Source organism: Molothrus aeneus, chromosome 25, assembly GCF_037042795.1.
Source record: "Molothrus aeneus isolate 106 chromosome 25, BPBGC_Maene_1.0, whole genome shotgun sequence".
Lineage (NCBI taxonomy): Eukaryota > Metazoa > Chordata > Aves > Passeriformes > Icteridae > Molothrus > Molothrus aeneus.
In genome coordinates, this window is record NC_089670.1 from 4,645,785 (window position 1) to 4,665,965 (window position 20,181).

Below are 20,181 nucleotides of genomic sequence, written 5' to 3' on the forward strand. Positions count from 1 at the left end.
TATGTGGCTGGGGTGAATAGGTTCTCCAAGAGCATTGTTGACGTGCTTCTGGAGCTCTTGGCATTGATTTGGGAGCTGAGAGCAAAAGAAAAAGAGGAAACTTGTGTTCTGGGAAATGCCATCCTCAGGATTGCTTGTGTTCCTGCAATAACAACACTACAATCAAAATCCAGCTCCCTTTTGGGAGGATTTCAGCTTTCTAGGCAGGTGGTGGCAGGACAGGAATTGGGAGCAGGAAGGTGGCTGAGAAGTGCCCGTGGGAAAGGCTGTGTGCTGCTGTGTGTGGCAACACCAACAGTGGTTTGGGCTACTGATAATCATCTAATCTTTGGAAATTTAGGGAGAACATCCAACCAGTCAGTGGGCATCTTGTGGAGGGGAGGCAAGTAGGACTGCAGGCATTTTACATCACTCCAGCTGTGTATCACTGCAATACAATCAGTTAAACAGTGCTTTTGATGCTGGTGAAACTCCTCTTGGGCCTTGAGGGGCAGGTGGGGCTTGGCAATGAAGTTTGGGGCTTTATTGTTCTGCTTCTGACAAGGTGATTTTTTTTCATGCCTGTCCAAGAAAGCAGGAATTTGCATGGTTATTCTTCACTTTCTCCCTCCTCTCCTATTCTGGAGGATGCTGTCCTCCAGAATGTCAGTAGCTGACATTTGTCTGCTATGGAGGCATTGATGTGATTGTAATTTTATTTCCAGCCATGTCACTTCAGAGAAGCTCAGCTGTGGAAGGTTGTGCTGCTGGAGAACCCTGTAAATGGTTGTTGATACAGAAATGTGCCCTTGTCCAGTTTAATTATGAATCCAATGGAAAATTGTTTTCAGTCCTCAGCTATCCAAACACAGACTAATTTGCTGTGTATCACCACTTTCTTATTTTATCTCCTGCTGCACAGACTCAGCACTTGACCAATGACCTTACATCCCAGCATGCCTAAGGCACAGTGTAAAACAGTTGAGCTGTGGCTTGGCAGCTCTGTCATGGGGTGGATTGTGAGGCAGACTTGTCCCAAACTCTCAGTAGAAATTTCTTTTCTCTGCAGTTTTCTAACGTGAGAGATGCCTGATTTTGAGTGAGCTGGGTTCTGGAGGTGCAGAATTGAGGTTATCCCTATCTAAAAGCAGTCTGTGCATTCTGGTTGTGTCACAGTCTCTGCCAGGCAGAGGTGAAAGTGCAGCTGGGATGGCAATGCTGTGAGTGTGCTGACCCTCTCTGCTGTGCCTCATTTCTGGCCAATTCAGTCATTTGAAAAGTATCTTCCCACCTCAAATGTCACATGATTCCAAACCCTCATTCAGCTCTCCCTTCCTGGTGCTGAAAGCTTTGAGGGCAGAGTGTAGCAGGGTTCAGCTGTGTGGTTGGTTGTGAAAGGTCAGACATGTGCTGCTGCTCAGAACTGGATATTCCTTACACCAAAACTGTCCCCAAACCCTACAACTGTCAAAACAAAAGTGGTCTGTGAGTCTGCCTGGCTTAGCAACTGAACCTGGGCCTGGCAGGAAGGAGCTTGGGGATGTTCCTAGGGAGTGACTGAGACTTCTTGTGGAGCATCCCACCCTAGGCTACAATCAGATCAGTGTGGAGCATCCCAGACTTGGCAACTGAAGCTCCAGGCAGTTGTGTTAGAGGCAGGAGAGAGGTGAAACCTGTGTTGGGGAGCAGCCCCAGAGCCCCACAGCCATGCCTTGTGCTCTGTGCCATTCTCCATGGGCTTCCTGCTGAACTGGCTGGGCTCCTGTGTCCTGGCATGCACCTTCTCCCCCTGTTCTAGCAGGGATCATGTGCCTCTAATTAATGAGTGCTAGGCAGTGTAATGGCTTAGTTATTGTCCTCTGAGTGTGGCCTGATGTGATATTCTGATTCGTAGGGAGCCACAACAGAAAAATGCCAGAGGTGCTTCTAATTGCACTTAAAATGCTTCACTAGAGCAGCAGCAAGAGCCCACAGCAGTGCAGCCCCTGAAATCAGAGCCTTGGAGACAGGATGGCACTCCAAGGTTATTCCCTTTGATTGTGTGCTTTTGTGTCTCTGGGCTTGCAGCTGGCTCAGGGCTGTGCCTTAACAAATGCACGGGGACTCTTTGCCTGTTTCCTGGAGAAAAAGAGTGGAGCACCATCTGTTAAATCATTTCAGTGGCTTTGGAATTCAGTGCTTTGTACAGAGAGCTAATGGTCTGCTTGAATCCCAGAGCCCAGCAAACTGCCACAAAGGGAGTTTGGGGGAGAAACTGCACTGACCATGGCTCTGTTCCTACTTCCCTGCCCCCATCTTGCCTGTGTTTAGGCTGGGCACAGAGGTGTTTTCTGTCCTTCCAAGGTTATCTCTACACAAAACAGTTCATTCTTGAGCAGCCTTTTGCTCCCAGGCTCTATTGTAAATGCAGCATTATATTTCTTGGTGATTGTCACTTTAATTTGCACTGTCAGCTCCAAACAGAATTTATTTTAGTATTTCTTAACCTGTTTTTGACCACTTAATTAAAGCAACATGTTTACACCTGGGAATGTTCTTTCTTAGTGCCAGTGATCCTGCCTTTAACATGTGGTACTTTGGTGTATGTTATGCACATCTAAATGAAAGTGTTCTTTGATATTCTTGTTTTATAAAGAAATGGTGGTTGGTCTAGTTTTTTCTCTTTTATTTTTCCCCCTCAGAAGCTACAGATACCACAAGCATCTTTTCTTACTCTCCAGAAAAAGTCAGCAACTCTTTAAACCAAACTTGTACATGATCCAAGGGGTTACACCATGCAAAAGTACCAGCATGGCTTATTTCTGTTCTCTTCTGTCTACAAACATAGAGGGTTTGTGTCTGGGAGGAAAATATTCTTTTATTATTTGAATCATTTTTCAAGGCACCTCCTCGTAGCAGTTCTGACTTGCACATCTTGATATGTTCAAAGATTCTGAGGAAGAAGCTGGCTGCACTAACCCTTGTGTAGACTCTCATCACCTTGGAGCAGTTGAGATTTGATGTGGTTGTGGGTAGATCCTTGGCTTGCAATTTTTTTTTTCTTTTTTTTGCAGAGAAAATTGAACAAGGAAAAGGGAGAACATCTCTTTAAGATCCGGGTAGGTCGACACGTTGCCTACCATTCTTTAAAAATAAACCAAAATTGAAATACAGCTTTTAAAAAACAGACAGAGATGCAAAGCACTGCTAATGTTGCTGGTTGCCATGTTAGCCTTTAAGCATAGCAAGGAATGTGTCTGCTTCCTTCATGGAGTAGAAGGATACTGATTTGCTGAAACTCCATATCTCTGTGAGTAAAACAGTGCTGAATTTCAGCTCCCCAGGCCTGTTCACATTTTGTGTAGAAAAGTTTCCCCTGACCTGGCTGCTGTAAACAGAGATGGCACTCATCACTGGATACACACAGAGGCTGGGATGGCAGCCAGGTGAATCCTTTTGATACTTCACAGCTCCCACCAGGAGCTCTATTACTGTCCAGACTAGATAGTAAACTCATAACTAATCTGAGCAGGTCAGTAGTGCCTGTAACTGGAATTTATGATCTGCTTATCTTTGGTGGTGCTTAATCTTCATTTATTATAAATAATCTTCCTTCTCATAAGAATATTTTTCCTTCAGGATTTAGACAAGACTTTGCATTTGGTAGGAGACTCAGAAATAACCATGCAAGGGAGGCTGAGGAATCTGTGCCATGAAGAGCTGTTGATTAACTCTTCAGTCCAAGGTAGCTGTGACTTTAACTGCAAAACCTGGCAATGAGTGATGGGGACTTCAGGCAAAACAGACTTACTGGACACCTTTTGTACAGTTTTGGTAGGTTTATGGAAAACCAGCCTGTGGAGTAGGTCATGGATGTGAAGAACAGCTCTACACAAGAATCTTCAAAGTTGTGGTGCTTATAATTGCTTTCATTATATGCCTCAGTGTGAGTCATTCACCCAGGTGTGCTTGCACTCTAAGCATTCCCAGGCACTGATGAGATATGGGAATGGTACTGGATCATCCTGCTGTGCAGGATGGGGAGTTTGATGTAAGACTTTTTTGGTGAGGAGAGCAGAGATCAATATTTAGACAGGCTTTTTGCTGGGCAATGGCTTGTGTTCTCCTGCTGCTCAGGTACTACATTGAAGTGGATTACCCTAAAAGAGAAAAATCTTGCTTTGTCTGAACTCCTTGAGGCACTTGAGAAGCCTCTGTGGCCAGAATCCTGGCAAGACCTGAGCTTACAAAAGGAGGGGCACCAAGTGCCTTGGTAGGACACTTTCCACTCACTGTGGAGAGCATAAAATAGGGCTGTGGGGTGTGGAGGTGGGCCAGGTAAGTGTTACAAAATGCTGGAGGTGCCTCTTGGCTTCAGTGGTTAGATCAGCCCAGATTGTCACCTACTGACACACGAGTGCCCACCACAGTGTCCTGTCCGTGCTGGAGGTTTTTGTACCAGCCCCCCATGGCAAGTGAGAGGTTTGGCAGATGGACAGCAAGGCCCTGGCCTGTGCTGGAGGTTGGTTGCTGTTTGGTGTAAGTCTGAAGGCTGTGTTACATCTGGACACTCTCAGTGCACCTCAGTTCAGATCTCTGGTACTTTCATGATGCTGCTGGAATTTTAACAGGGTGTGGTTTTGCATGGACCCTGTCAGTGCAAAAGTAGTGTCAGGAGGGAATGGAACCTTATTTCCCAGTACATCTCTTCACTGTGTGCCAGGTAGCACAGCTTGTCAGTGTCTGCTTTGATCCAATTGCTGGTTGCACTGAGCTTATTGAACTGAGTTTCAACTGGATTTTGTCCTACTCTTTCCATTAATCCACTTAAAAAATAATCAGCAAAATTGCTTCTGCAAACTTCCTTAAGCTTTCTTTGCCTGAGCAGGTGGTATTAAGGTTCTTACACCCTCTCAAAGACCCCTCTGTGTTTGGTGATGTGAGAAAGCAAATGAGCTGCAGTGCAAGTCTCTGGTCCTACAGATGATTTACTGAGTCCAAGAGGTGAAAAGTTGCACCTTGTAAAGCACCTGCACTTTGAGAGGTGCTGCTTGGAAAAACCCATTTGTTGTTCCCAGTCATGGAATGGACCCTTTTTCAAGTCCTGTGCTGGAGCACAGAGAAGGTCACTGATATTGCCCATAAACCAGGTGTTGCTTTGTAACTCTCCTTGCACAGGGGTCTGTTAGAGAGTTGGAATTGCTTTCTGTTTCTGAGGTCAGTACAAAATCCCCACAGAAACAGAATTTCCTCTTTATGCAGCAGTGCTGTTCATTTGAGGAGAAAAATGATGGTTAAATGAGAGTTTCTCACTTAGGTGGGTGTCAGGGTCATGTAAAGCACATCTGTGTCTGCATCAGTGTAAGGTGTTTAATGGTTCAGCCTCTTGTCTGGTGGAACTGGGGGGGGTTTGACTCAAGCCTGAGTCACCTGGACTCTTTTTTTTCCCTTCTTCTTTAGTGATGATGGCCAAGGAGAAACCGCCAATAACTGTGGTTGGAGACGTTGGAGGAAGGATTGCCATCATTGTGGTATGAGTGTGAGGGGAACAGGTGGGGGGTGGCTTCCTCACAGCATCTTTGCTTCAGCTGTTCCATCCCTGAGGGTCAGAGGGATGCCTGGTATAGGAGTGGGAACGTGGTTTTTAGACACTCTTTTCTCCAGTAGTGCTGGTGGCTTTGGTTATTTCAACTTTCTCTTGAAAACCATTTGCACTTCAGCTCTTTAAGCCCTAAAATGTCCTTGCTGCCTTGATTCTAAGTGTCAGATGTCTGCAAGTAATGAATAAATCCAGGGCACACAGAGAAAACTCCTGAAGTGCTAAAAAACCCCAAACAAAAAACTTGCCAAGCCTCTCTTACTTGCTATGCCATGCTGCAGTGTAAGTAATCAACATGCAGCTCCTGCCCCATGGAAAAATACTCCTTGCTGATGATAAACTGTGAGTGCATGTGCAAGGACTGATTTGTTTCCAAGACACATTTGTTCTCCACACTAGCAAAAGGGTCATTAAACCAGGGAAATAGCATTCACAGATTAGTCATGCACGTGGCTGTCCTCAGCAGCAGCTGGAGTAGACAGGGATTCTATTTTTCATCTCTGTGCATGGCCAAAGCTGCAGTAGCCTGCAGATCCACTCCTGCCCTGCAGGCTTTGAAAACTGCTGGTTTTGATGTTATTTCTGTTTCTGCTCAGGATGACATCATTGATGACGTGGAAAGCTTTGTAGCTGCTGCAGAGATCCTGAAAGAGCGTGGAGCCTACAAGATTTTTGTGATGGCCACTCATGGGCTCCTGTCAGCAGATGCCCCTCGTCTCATAGAGGAATCCTCCATTGATGAGGTGAGTCTGCTCTCCAGGCTGCAGAGTGGGGGTGGCACCAACACTCACAAATTGATGTCCTTCCCAAGGCACATAGCTCATGTCTGGAATTACTCATTTAATCAGGTGCTTTCAGTTAGCTGATTCTTCACTGGAACACACAAAAAAATAAAAGTCTGTGTGATTAATACTTGCTCAGATCAGATCTGCTTCCCTAGTGTATTTTCTCCCTAACAGAAATATTAGTCATCCCTGCCTGGACATTTCCCTCCCTGCAGCTGGGGCTGTGTGGCTGCCATCTCACTGTGAGCCCCTCTCCCCCAGCTGATCAGAGGCTGCTGGTACATGAGGAGGACAGGATTTCAAACTTAATAATAGATATTGTGATCTGAGTGGACCCATCAGCCTGTTGGAGAGTGCTGGTTATGCTGGTCCCCTCAACAGATTGTAAGAGGGGAGACCATTTATTTTAATCTTTTTTCCTAAAATGCAGGGAGTTCTCTCCCTGAACTGTGGAACAGCAGTACACACCCCTCAGGGTGGCTGCTCAGGGAGGGTGAACATTCCTGCAGCACAACTTCCTTTCCTTTCTGGCCCTCCATAGGTGGTGGTGACCAACACTGTTCCTCACGAGGTGCAGAAGCTGCAGTGCCCCAAGATAAAGACTGTGGATATCAGTTTGATCCTCTCAGAGGCCATCAGGCGCATCCACAACGGCGAGTCCATGGCTTATCTCTTCCGCAACATCACCGTCGATGACTAGACCTGAGCCTGCCCCTGTCCTGGATTCCACAAGAGAAGGAAATCTGCATGGAAAGGCAATACCATAAAACATAGGCATAACACAGCTGTTTATTTTTGTAGGAGTGTCGAGGTTTTCAGGGTCTTGAGCCGTGAGATCTAATAGAAAAAAAATCAACCTGACCAGCACTTTACAAGTCAATAGAAGGGGCCACTGGCAGTGGGGGGAATTACACCTTAATTGAGAGAGATGGAGAAATGAGATGGTGTTGAATTTTTAAGTTCCTTTAATGATTTTTTTTTTAGTGTGTTTTCTCTTGCCCTGTAGGGGCAGAAAGAAAAGCTAAACAGAAGTAGCTGTCAGCTTGTGAGAAGGGAACAGGGACCGCTCATTGCTGTGTGGGCAGCAAGAGCAGCCTTTGGGGTTGTTTCTGCCTGTGTCTCACCCCAGAGCACAGAAGGGAATGTTCAGGCTGTGCTGCTGGCAGAGCTGAGCCAACAGCAGCTCTGTGCCAGCTCAGTGGCCTCTCCTCTCCTGCACAGCAGAGCAGGGACTTTCATCAAAACTCAGTTAGCGGAACATCCCAAAGGACAGCTTAGGGCAACCCATTGGCAGGGCTGCTCCCATCCCTGGGTCAGGGAGCTGGGAACAGGCTCATGTGTGTGTCCCAGCAGAGCAGGGAATGCTAGATAATGTGTTGGCCTTTTCATTTGGCGAGCTTTGGATCATTATTGCTCTTCAGTGACGATTCACGTGAGGGTCTTGCTCCTCTCTGGGACACTCGTCTGCACTGCAAAACCAGGCACGATTTTTGGAGTTGCCTGGGGCTGAGTTTGTGGCAGTCTTATGGGGAAGGGAAGTTGGAACAATATCTGCTTCTAATGCAGCTGTGCTTTCCAAAACACTAACACTGAACCTGCAATAAAAAGTGTAAGATTTTTCAGCTTTGGTGCTTCCTATGAATCCTGTGCCCTCTGAGGAGCTGCTGTGTCTATTCAGTGGGGCTGTTGCTGTAACAAGGCTCACTTGGCAGCTTGCAGCCTTCTTCCACAGGGAAGTAGGACTGGCTGATCACTCCTTTCTTGAGTGATACTAATTTTTGGGTGGAGGGGACACTTGAGGAAGCAGCACAAGATGCATGTGGAAGGCTTTGTCTCCAGGATGGTATAAGGATAAACTCCCAAACTGATTTTTCCCCTTGATGAGACAACCACACTCCAGAAAAAACCTACACCACTAGTCTGCTGATGTGAGGAACAAATAAAAGCTGCTGGAAGCAGTTGCTTCAACAGCACAGGAACTGTTTAGTTGTTCAATTTTGGTTATCTTTATTCTATCCCCTTCTATTCCACTCCAACATATAAAATGTGCCAAGGTGCAAGCAGTCACCAGGCAGGACAAACCTTGAATACCAGGGAAATAAATGGACCTTGGCATGGAGTGCTTGGACCACCTTCAGTATCCAGCATGGATTAAACCTCCATGCCAAATTCCATGAGGGATGTGCAGAACTGGATGAGATATCAAACTGTTGATGGGCTTTCCTGCATTTTCAAAGTACCACAAACAAATCTCAGCTGTACTCTGTGACCACAGCCTGGCTCCTTGGCCTGGAGGGGTAATAATGCTGCACTGCAAGTATTGAACAGATCATCTGGAGCTGTGGAGTCCTTGGAGGTGGCTGTGCCCCCTTTCTTCTGAGCCACTGCTGCACAATGTTCTTCATCCTGAATGGCAGTGTTAAAAGTGGGAGCAGTATTGCTGTTCTCTCCCCTTCAAAGTGCTTGTCAGACCTGCCAGGAGCAAGGTTGGGGCTCATTGAGGATTCTTGCCCCATTCAGGCTTGCTTTTGCTGGGCTGTATTTGGGTAGAACTCGTGGAATCATAGCACCACTGAGCAGAGGGTTGTGCCTGTGTGCCCTGGGCCTTTGTCATGAGTGAATGTTTTATGGTTGCTTAAAGAATCACCAGCTGAGGTATCAGCAAAAGCAGGTTTAGTATAGAAGTGAAAGTTCCTCAAAGTTGTTTGCAAGGTTCACTCTACTATTTACTACATGGTAAAAGCAAACTAAAATCTAAAAGAAATCAATCTAATCCCAAAATCAATCCAAAAATCTACATTGAGACTGGGGAAGGGGGAAGGGGAAGGATAAAAAGGAAACACAGGCTGAGTCACAAGGTTCAGAATAGACCCCCTTGCAAAACTGAACCCCAGACTTGACCAACAGTTTTGGCCCAAAGGTTTAACAGCATTGAACTGCATAAGCTGTTATATATATATATATGCATAAGCTGCATAGCTTATGCTGAAGTTAAACAATTTAACAATTTCATATAGCATTTACTTTAAAATCTAAAATACTTAAGAATCTAGGAGAGCAATGTCCACAGTGTATTTGCTATAGTGCATTCCCACTCACACACAGACCTGAAGGAGCCTGTACAAGGATCCTCTGAAGAATTCCCCTCGAGCTCCTGGAAATGCATCAGATATCTTTGCATCTTCTCAACAGGCAGAGTTGAGCCTCAAGGAATGGTCATAATTCCTCTCCATCCTGGGCACAATTCAGGTCAGCAGCTTTCTTTGAAAGCTCGATAACAAAAATGTTGTTCTGCTTGGGTTGTTGTTCAGGCAAGAAAAATAGTTTTCCAAGGCTGTTTGTTAAGAATCAGGAGTTTGTTAGACAGCACAAGTTCCTGGGAGCAGACAGTGTTTCTGATAACATTGAGAGTTGCTCAGCCCAGGTGCTGTTCTCAAGGCCAAGGCCTAGCAAGCATTTCTGAGATCATAGTGCAGCTCAAGAGCTGGGGGAAGGCACCACCACAATCCACCCTGTGACTAAAAACAACTTCTCTTGCTCCACAGAGTGGCCATGTGGTCACCTCTTGCCTCTGTGCCTATAAACAGGGATTTATTATGTCCAACTTAAAAATTGTGAGAAATTTTTGATCAGGTTAGCTAAATACCGTGATTTTTGAGACTGTTGAATGTGAGAGAACAATATTATGTATGCAAGGACATCTGTGGGACAGTGCTACCTGTCCAGCTAATATAAACACTTCAGCATATAAAATACTACAGTACATTAAGCATAAAATGACAGAAATCAGCAAAATTATAACAGGATGCAGTGTTAGATCTGGAATTCCTGTTACAGTGGGTGACCACCCAAACACAGTCCCACCAGTGATGTTCTCCATTTCTCATCACTTGATTTATCTATTCTGTATTTGATGAATAATGGTGAGCTCTGTGTCCATTGCTTCAGACACCTTCCACCAGTGAACACAGCTCTTTGTGCTGCAGTAATGTTTCCATCAGTGCAAGCTTCATTCCAGTGGGGGTGAGCAGGAAATCTTGCTGGGATGTGTAGGTAGATTGTAGCAATCCATGGGTTGTGACAGAACTGAATAGTTGAGGTCACATCCTCTAATTTTGGAGAAAACTACAAACCCAAATATTTGAGTGATGGCTTATTTCTATAGTGGTGTGGTCTCTATGGAATCACCAATAGTTCTTACTCTTCCCAATGTATATAAGTACAGTTACAAGCAGGATTTCAGCAGGATGTATTCCAAAATGACAAACATTTTGTTCAGTGCCAAGACCAATGTCTTGGGCATTAGCATTGGTGTTACTTTCACAAATAAATCCCTGTTGTTCCTGAACAACACACACATCAACAGTGACAGCTTGCCATTTGTTCCCATTTTGTTGGCCCGTGCTCTGTGTTGTGTTGGAAATAATTCCATGGTGATTTAACCCCAGTGCAGTGGTTGGGTAAATGGGGTTTACCAAAGCAATGTGTATTGTTAAAGCAAAAGCTGTGGCTTTACTGTTGGTAGGGTTGTGGTGGTGTTCACAGGGGTCCCACGATGAGAGAAGAGATGAGAATCTTGACTCCATTTCAGAAGGCTGATTTATTATTTTATGATATATATTATGTTAAAAGAAAATGATATGTTAAAACTATACTGAAGAATAGAAGAAAGGATTTCATCAGAAGGCTAGCAAGGAATAGAAAGGAATGATAATAAAATCTTGTGACTGACCAGAGAGTCCGAGACAGCTGACTGTGATTGACCATTAATTAAAAACAACCACATGAGACCAATCCCAGATGCACCTGGTGCATTCCACAGCAGCAGATAATTATTGCTTACATTTCAATTCTGAGGCCTCTCAGCTTCTCAGGAGGAAAGATCCTAACGAAAGGATTTTTCATAAAAGATGTCTGTGACATAGGGTCAGAAGTGAAGTTAACTAGATGCCACCAAGGTTGAAATTCTCATTAAAATTTGTTTGCATTATCCTGATTACCTTTACATTTCAGTGGTCAGGGTACCTCCTTAGCTTTCCCTTACAGTTGCTGCTGCAGTGAATTGTGTCCAGCACTGAGCTCGGATGCAGCAGTTGGCAGGGAGGACATGCAGGCTCCAGAATGAGGAGGAGAGTGAAGAGGAAGGAGTCTGCTGGCTGTGCCCACCTTGCTCTATCTCCTGTCACCACCTCCCCGGTGGGATGGGATGGGATCTGCCTGCCCAGGAGAGCAGGGAACCACTGCAGGGAATTGTGAGAGGCCCCTGTGGTTCCCAGCCCCTCCGACATGGAGAAGATAAGGAAGAAAGTGGAAGCCATTGAAAGAGACATCACCAAGGCAGAAGCTCTTCCCAGCCCCTCTGGGTGCTCCCCCTGAGCCACCCCCTCCTTTGGGGTCTGCATCCCTCGTGCTTTTGGGGAGTTGCTTCCCCTTCTTGGCTGCTGAGGATGTGCTGAAGGCCAAGCCCTGCCCCAGTGCCCTGTGCCAGCCTGGCCAGGCCCTGCACTGCCCCTGGCTCTGTGCAGACCATGGTGGGGACAAGGGACCCAGGCCTAGGGACCCTGCCCTTGGGGTTTATCCTGCCCTGGGGCTCACCCTGCCCTTGGGGTTTATCCTGCCCAGGGGTTCACCCTGCCCTGGGGCTCACCCTGCCCTGGGGTTCACCCTGCCCAGGGGCTCATCCTGCCCTGGGGTTCACCCTGCCCTGGGGCTCACCCTGCCCTGGGGCTCACCCTGCCCTGGGGTTCACCCTGCCCTGGGGCTCATCCTGCCCTGGGGTTCACCCTGCCCTGGGGCTCACCCTGCCCAGGGGCTCATCCTGCCCAGGGGTTCACCCTGCCCTTCGGCTCACCCTGCCCTGGGGTTCACCCTGCCCAGGGGTTCACCCTGCCCTTCGGCTCACCCTGCCCAGGGGCTCATCCTGCCCAGGGGTTCACCCTGCCCTGGGGCTCACCCTGCCCTGGGGTTCACCCTGCCCTGGGGCTCACCCTGCCCTGGGGCTCACCCTGCCCTTCGGCTCACCCTGCCCTGGGGTTGATCCTGCTCTGGGGTTCACCCTGCCCAGGGGCTCATCCTGCCCTGGGGTTTATCCTGCCCTTGGGGCTCACCCTGCCCTGGGGTTTATCCTGCCCTGGGGTTCACCCTGCCCAGGGGCTCATCCTGCCCTTGGGGTTCACCCTGCCCTGGGGTTTATCCTGCTCTGGGCTCATCCTGCCCTGGGGTTCACCCTGCCCTGGGGTTTATCCTGCCCTGGGGTTCACCCTGCCCTGGGGTTTATCCTGCCCTGGGGCTCACCCTGCCCTGGGGTTTATCCTGCTCTGGGCTCATCCTGCCCTGGGGTTCACCCTGCCCAGGGGCTCATCCTGCCCTGGGGTTCACCCTGCCCTGGGGTTTATCCTGCCCTGGGGTTCACCCTGCCATCCCCCTCTCCTAGGTCAGGGCTCTGTGCCAGGAGATGCACAAGGAGATCAAGGACTGGAAGGCAGAGCACATGGCAGAGAACATCTGGAGCATCCAGGAGTCCCTTCACTTGCTGAGCTGCCCCTCTGGAGCTGCCCCTCACTGCTCTGCTCTGCTGCCCTGCAGCCCTTGGAGGCTCCCACTGTGAAGGGCACCAGAAGGAAGTGTGGGAGGGGTGTGGAATTCCAGGAGTGGAATGTGGGAGCTCATCCCAACCCACCTGGAGCTCCCTACACTCCTGCCAGGCTCTCTCCAACCCCAGAGGAGGTGGCAGCATGGTGTGCTGGGACATGCTGCAGGATTTCCTCATGGGCAGCAAAGCAGGAGGAGGAAGAGGAGGCCAAGGTCTGCCCATGAAGCGGGACTGCAGCCCCCAGTACCTCCTGTGTGCCCCAAGACCTCTGCTCCTGTTCCCTGCACATCCCACCAGGAGGCACAGCCTGGCACAGGCAGAGCCAGGGCAGCTCCAGTGTGCTCTCTGTTTTCTGCTCAGAAAAGGGCTGTGCTCAGGGTGATGGGAGAAACAGCAGGAGCTGGTGACTGCCTGGGCCAGGCTGCCCTGGATCCCACCACAGCCCCTCCATCCCACCACAGCCCCTCCATCCCACCACAGCCCCTCCTTGGTGCATTGGGATCCCACCACAGCCCCTCCATCCCACCACAGCCCCTCCTTGGTGCATTGGGATCCCACCACAGCCCCTCCATCCCACCACAGCCCCTCCTTGGTGCATTGGGATCCCACCACAGCCCCTCCATCCCATCACAGCCCCTCTATCCCACCACAGCCGCTCCTTGGTGCACGTGGGTACCCAAAACCCTTGGCTGGGGAGGAACCTTTTGAAATTCAGCCAAGGCAAGCCCATGTCCTACTCCCTGGGGTGTCCATCCAGGATCCCCCAGCACCCACAGCCCCATCCCATGGGTGCCCCAGCAGCACAGACCCTCTGTCCATCAGTGTGGCTGGGACTCAGCTGAGTGCCATGGGGACAGCGATGGCTTTGGGGACAGCTCTGGCCCAATTCCCTCTGGCTGTCACAGCCAGGAGCTGTGTGATGCCCTGGCATCAGACCCATTTAGCCAGTGATGGAGCTGTGGGGGTGCTGGTGATGTCCTCCCAATGGCAGCAGGTTTCTGTCATTCAGGGAGGCACCAGGAGTGGCAGCTCCAGGATGGAGCCCCTCTGGAGGAGCAGCTGCTCGTGGCTGTGCAGGACACACAGGCATGGGAGGTGGGGGGCTCAGGCTCCCACAGCTGCCATCCCAACCAGCCCTCACACCTCAGTCCTTGCTTGGTGAGCACCCAGGACCCCCCTGTGCCCTGCCAGGAGGGCAGGTCATGACCTGGCTCTGGCAGCATGTGCCATTAGAGGGTGGTCCTGGACCTTCAGGATGCCCTGGGGCTGTATTAAGGCAAAACAGCACCAAACAGTCAATTAGAAAGTTGGAGTTTTTTGGCAGCAAGGATTTAAACCTTGTGATAGGTTGTCCAGATTGTGGTGGCAACAATTTAAACACTCCTGAACAGCCTGTGGATTAAATTTCCCTGGACAACCTGTGGATTAAACCAAGGAACAGCCCACAGATTATTTCAACAGTGTGTGGATTAAAATTCTCTGAACAACATGTGGCAACTTTTTTGAGCAGCCCACAAATTCAACTTCCCCGATGAAATGCCCATGGATTACACAACTACCCCGATGAACAGCTCATGAGTTACATTTCCCTGAACTACAAACAGCAATTTCTTAACAGCCCATGGCAGCCACAATTTAAACTTCTAAGGAGAGGGAGCAAGGAAGGGGGAAAGGAAGGAAAACAGAGACAGAGGAAGAACTTGTATCACCAGCCCAGGTTCCAGCACTGTCCTTGGTTTGATCCCTTGGGATGGTGGGTGCCCCCCAGCTCTTGTTCACTGTGGAATTTATAGACACTGGTCCTTGCACAGCCTCATTTTGTTATTCTTGAACTTTTCAGAACAGGGTTGGGGGTTTGTGTGGTTTCATTTTCTCTCCCCCACCAGATGCAAGTGAAATGCTGTCTCAAACTTGTTCTTTGAGATAGTTTCCCAGGATAGGAACTTGGTTCCAGAAAAGCACTATCCTGCCTCCAAAACCCCCTTTTCCAACTGAACCTTCTCTCATTATTGTGGTAACATTCCTTTTCTCTTCTGCCTAGTCTTTGAGCATTATCTCTTTCAGGTTTACATCAACTCCTTCAGGTGTTCAATCTTTCACATTTATCCCTTTGCCACACTGGCATTCCATTAACTTCCCACTGGTTCTGTTTCCAGAAGGGAAGTTGTTCAGTACATCTCCTTTAAATACAGCATGGGGTGCTGGGACTGCCATGCAAGGTCTCCATCTGACCCCAGAGAGCACCTGCCCACTTGCCAAGGGTCACTGGTCCTCTCTGTGTCCCTTCCCACCTCCCCAGGGAGCCAGGCTGTGTCCCTGGAGTCCCCTTGCTGCTCCTGGGCACAGCTGTGCTCCCAAAGCCTCCATCCCCAGCTCTGGGCTTGTGCCCTGTGGGGTAGCCATGGTCAAAGTGGGGGCTTGGCAGGGCCAGCCTGGCCCCTGCTGCCCTCCTGGGAAGAGCAGGCAAAGGGTGAGAAGTTGATGGGCAAAAATGCAGCAGCAAGGGCAGACCTGGGGCCCCTCAGCCTGTCCCCCTTCTTCAAGCCCCTGGCTCATGGAGTGAAACTCAAGTACCCCCTGAGAACCCAAAGACAAAAGCTGCTCACCCCATGGAGACCCCCCAGCTCCCACAGCACGCCCAGCCCCATTTTGGCCTTGCCACCAGCCCCAATTGCCATGGGATGGGCTGCTGGGGATGCCCCTGAAGGAATTCCCACATCAGTAGGTTTTGGGAGGTTCCCTCTGTGGATTCACCATTGTCTAATACAAGCTGGGAAACTGCAAATAGCCCATTTCCCCCAGGAAACCTCCTTTATTGTGTAGCCAGCCAGTGGGTGGGGTGTGCTGGAGTGGTGGTGGAGAAACCAGGCTCAGCCCCACAATTCCCCTGAAAATGCCAGAACTCCCTGCAGTGCCTGGCCCAGGAGCCAGGATCCCCCCAGGAGCTCACCCAGCCCTCCTGTGCTCAAAGCTCCTGAGTTTTCCAGAGCAGGGAGATGTCGGTGATCCCACTGCCTGGTGGTCAAACCTGCATTTTTAAAAGGGAATTTCTAGTTGATGGTTTTTGTAAGGATTTGTCTGATGGATCGCTCTGGTTCAAAGATTTTTCCCAGTGTTTGAGTCCTTCACTTCCTAGGCTTGTCTGGAGGATTGTGTTTATCTGCTTTTCCCTACTTGTATGGCTCTTTGCTTTGGAGTGAGGTGCTGAAAATCTGTGAATTGATGGAGTCAGCAGCAGCTTTCCACCCTTCCCACATCTAAGGGAGAAGAGGAACTCTCATTCTCTTGAGACCTCAAAAATGAATGACTGGAGGTGCTTCCTCTCTGGGGCTGGTCTCCTCCTGGAGTGTTCTGGAATGTTCCAGGCTGTGTGAGAACATGGATCCCCTCTCCACAGGGCACAGCTCTCCTGGGCAGGCTCAACTCACCCTGAGAGTGGCTCCTGGGGCACCACCTGTGTGATGGTGTTCTCAGGGGTCCCAGGATGAGGGAAGACATGAGAATCTTGATTCCACGTTTCAGAAAGCTGATTTATTATTTTATGATATATATTATGTTAAAAGAAAATGATATGTTAAAACTATACTAAAATAATAGAAGAAAGGATTTCATCAGAAGGCTAGCAAGGAATAGAAAGGAATGATAATAAAATCTTGTGACTGACCAGAGAGTCTGAGACAGCTGGACTGTGATTGGCCATTAATTAAAAACAACCACATGAGACCGATCAAAGATGCACCTGGTGCATTCCATAGCAGCAGATAACCATTGTTTACATTTCATTTCTGAGGCCTCTCAGCTTCTCAGGAGAAAAATCCTAGCAAAAGGATTTTTCATAACATATGTCTGTGACACCACCTGCCCAATGTGAGCTGTCCTTGGAGTCATTTTGGGGCTGAAAGGGTAAAGGCTGGAGGTGTTGTGACACATGGTCCCTGCAGGTCCTGTTGGTTGCTGGAACCAGGACATCAGCAGCAGCAGGGGACAATGGGGACATTCCACACAGGGCTGAGCCATTGCTGTGTAACAATGGGCACTCTTTGCCAGGGCCGGGGGACACTGCAAAGAGGGACTCAAGTGGCACAGGCCCTGGAACAAGGAGGAGACCTAAGAGGAAGGAACCTGTTGGCTGTGCCCCTCTTCCTCTTCCTTCTCCTCCTTCTACCACCTCCTACCACCTCCCACCCTACCTGTTCCTCTCTGGAGCAACAGCACAAGAGGCTCCTCCTGTTCCTGGCAGTTCTGTGCTTTTTGACAGACCAGCAGCAATGGCAACGTTCACTCTGGGCCAGATGCTGGAAATTGCCCTCGGGTCATCGAGAGCTGGAGCCGTTGACTTTGAGCAGCTGCACAACCTCCTGAATGCATTGCTTCTGCACCTGGGCCTGCGGGATCTGCTTGTCCAGGAGAACGGGGAACCCCTGGAGGGGGCTGAGGAAAGCCCTTTTGCTTTCCTTAAGGACTTAAAGGAGAGAGTGGAAGCCAATGAAAAAGAAATCGCTGAGGTAGAGGCTCTTCCCAGCCCCAGGTGCTCCCCCCAAGCCACCTCCTCCTCTCTGAACCCCCTCATGCTGCTGGGGAGCTGCTGCTGAGGATGTGCTGAAGGCCAAGCACTGCCCAGGGCAGGCCCTGAACTGGCCCTGGCTCTGTGCAGACCGTGGTGGGTGCAAAGCACCCAGGGACCCTGCCCTGGGCTCACCCCACCATCCCCCTCTCCTAGGTCAGGGCTCTGTGCCAGGAGCTCCGTGAGGAGGTCAGTGTGGTGAAGCTGGAGCAGTCACAGATGGCAGAGGACATGCAGTATATGCTACAGAATTTTAACATGGTGAGCTGCTACTGGTGCCCCCTTGAGCTGCCCCTCACTGTGCTGCCCTGCAGCCCCTGGAGGCTCCCAGTGTGAAGGGCACCAGGAGGGATGAGAGGGAAGGGTGTCCTGAGAGCAGAACGTGGGTGCTCATCCCAACCCCCCTGGAGCTCATCCCAACCCCCCTGGAGCCCCCCACTTTCCATCTGCCAGCACAGCTCCAGGGAGGACAGAAGGGCACCACTGCCCGCAGGTCAGGCTGGTGGTAGAGGTCACTTCCTCCCTCAGACAGGGCTGCTGAGGCATTTGTGAAGTAAACAGCCATCAAAAAACAGTAACCTGGGTCCAGGGAGGGTGAGGAGACAAAGGTCCACCTGGGCAGTACAGCCACAGCCTCTTGGCCTAGCCCTGTCCAGGATCCCTCTGTCTGATGTCCAAGTTAATTTGCAAATGTCCCTTTTGAATCCTGCTCCTGTGTTCTGATTCCTGTCCCTGTCCTTGCCCTGCTCCAGGAACAATTCCAGAACATGATGGATGAGCTCCGTAACCAGATGTGGGAGTCTCTCATGGTATGTCCTTGAGCACAGCCAGGGCAGGGTCCCCTCACATCAGGACATGGTCCCCAGATGTTCTGGAGCAGGGGTGGGGGGTGGGGGGACTCCTCTGGATCCATCCTGCCCCCAGTTACACAGCTGGCTCTGATGCCTTCCTTCCCAAAATAAAATCTGGAGAAGAGGCTGATGCTCTCCCCAGCCCCAGAGGGGGTGAGAAACATGGAGTGCTGGGACATGCTGGAGGACGTCCTGGTGGGCAGGAAAGCAGAAGCAGGAGGAAGAGGAGGTCAGGGTCTGGCAGGTGGAGTGGGATCACAGCCCTCTGCACCTCCTGCCCTCTGCACCCCAGACCTCTGCCGAGGTTGCTCAGGACTCCTCTTCCCTGTGCGTCCCCCCAGAAGAAGGACCTGGCATAGGCTGAGCCAGGGCAGCTCCTCAGTGGCTAACACTAACATGTGCTCCCAGCTTGTTTTCTGCTCAGAAAAGGGCCATGTTCAGGGTGGTGGGAGAAACAGCCAGAGCTGGTACCTCCCTGGGTATGGCCAGGCTGTGTTGGCATCACACCACAGCCCCTCCTTGCTCAGCATCAGGCAGGACCATGGCTCCCAGCCTCCAGGGCTCTCTGGAGTGGTGGCTGTGACTGGGGGATGTCACAGGGCAAGGCAGGGATACTGAGTCCCATTGCTGGAGGCAAGAATGCCTTGCTGTTGTATTAGATGGCATCAGTCAGGTGTTTGCTGATCCTCTGGGATGGCTGTGAAAACCATGGTCATGGAGGTGCCCAAAGGGTCATGGAGGTGCCCAAAGGCTAAACTGGCTGGGGAGGAACATTTTAAAGTTCAGCACAGGCAAGTGCAGGGTCCTTCACCTGCGGAGGAACAGCCCCAGGCACTGGCGCAGGCCGGGACTGAGCAGCTGGAGAAGCAGCTCTGTGGGGAAGGAGCTGGGGCTCCTGGTGGCCAAGGAGCTGTCCATGAGCAGCACTGGGCACGAGGAGGGCACTGGTCCCAGGGTGCGTTAGGAGAGCATTTCCAGCAGGTCAGGGTGTGATGCTGCCCCTCTGCTCAGCCCTGGCCAGGCCTCCCCTGGAGCAGTGTCCAGTTCTGGGCTCCTCGGGATGGGAGACACGGAGCTCCTGGAGCGGGTCCTGTGGAGGGCCACAAAGATGCTCTGGGGACTGGGGCAGCTCTGTCCTGGGGAAAGGCTGAGGCTGCTGGGGTTGTTTTGGAGTCCTCCTATTTTTCGGATATCTCGTTCACCATTTAGGCTGTGAATGATGGAGCCTGAGCATAGGAAGAGCATGGGTTTGAAGAATGCATGGGTTGAGATGTGAAGGAAGGCTAGTTTGGGGAGGTTTAGTCCAATTGTAACTATTATTAGTCCTAGTTGGCTTGAAGTGGAGAAGGCAATGATTTCTTTGATGTCTCCAAGAGGAGACACTGAAAGGGAACCAAGGCTGGGAGGCTGATGCTGAGCATCCAGGGGGATCTGTGCCTCAGTTTCCCCAGGAAGAGCTGGGTTGGGAGGCTGGCTTGGGGATCCTGAAGGCAGCCCAGTGTGGTAGCCAGCCCATCCTGTCCTTCCCAGTCTGCCATGAAGGAAATGCTGCTGGGCGGACCCAGCTCCCGAGACAAGAAGTCTGGCCAGCAGCTCCCAGACTCGGAGGATGACCTAGAGCTGATTGTCATCGGCAATGAAAGTACCTCTGGGCACAGCTGGGGGGGAGCCAGAGAGGGGGAGGGCATAGGGGGGCTGCAGACTGCTGGCCTGGCCCCCAGCCATGCTCCCCCTGCCTCCCCTCACCCTGGGCAGCTCCCTCTGGTTTCTCCTTCCAGTTCCCCTCGTGGAAAGGCCCAAGACACCGAAGCGTGGGGAGAGCCAGCCTGCCA

General features: G+C 50.4%; 1 protein-coding gene across 5 annotated transcripts in view; it reads left to right on the forward strand.

Moving 5' to 3' along the window:
- Window positions 1-11,080, forward strand: part of PRPSAP1 (phosphoribosyl pyrophosphate synthetase associated protein 1) — a 28,462-nt gene extending 17,382 nt beyond the window's left edge. For all 5 annotated transcript variants that reach the window (XM_066565554.1, XM_066565556.1, XM_066565555.1 and 2 more), the window contains 3 exons: window positions 5,419-5,489; window positions 6,154-6,300; window positions 6,884-11,080. In XM_066565554.1, coding sequence (XP_066421651.1) covers window positions 5,419-5,489; window positions 6,154-6,300; window positions 6,884-7,042 — 377 coding nt within the window. In that variant the 3' untranslated portion in view covers window positions 7,043-11,080. The remainder of the gene's footprint in view (window positions 1-5,418; window positions 5,490-6,153; window positions 6,301-6,883) is intronic.
- The last annotated feature ends 9,101 nt before the right edge of the window (window positions 11,081-20,181 follow it).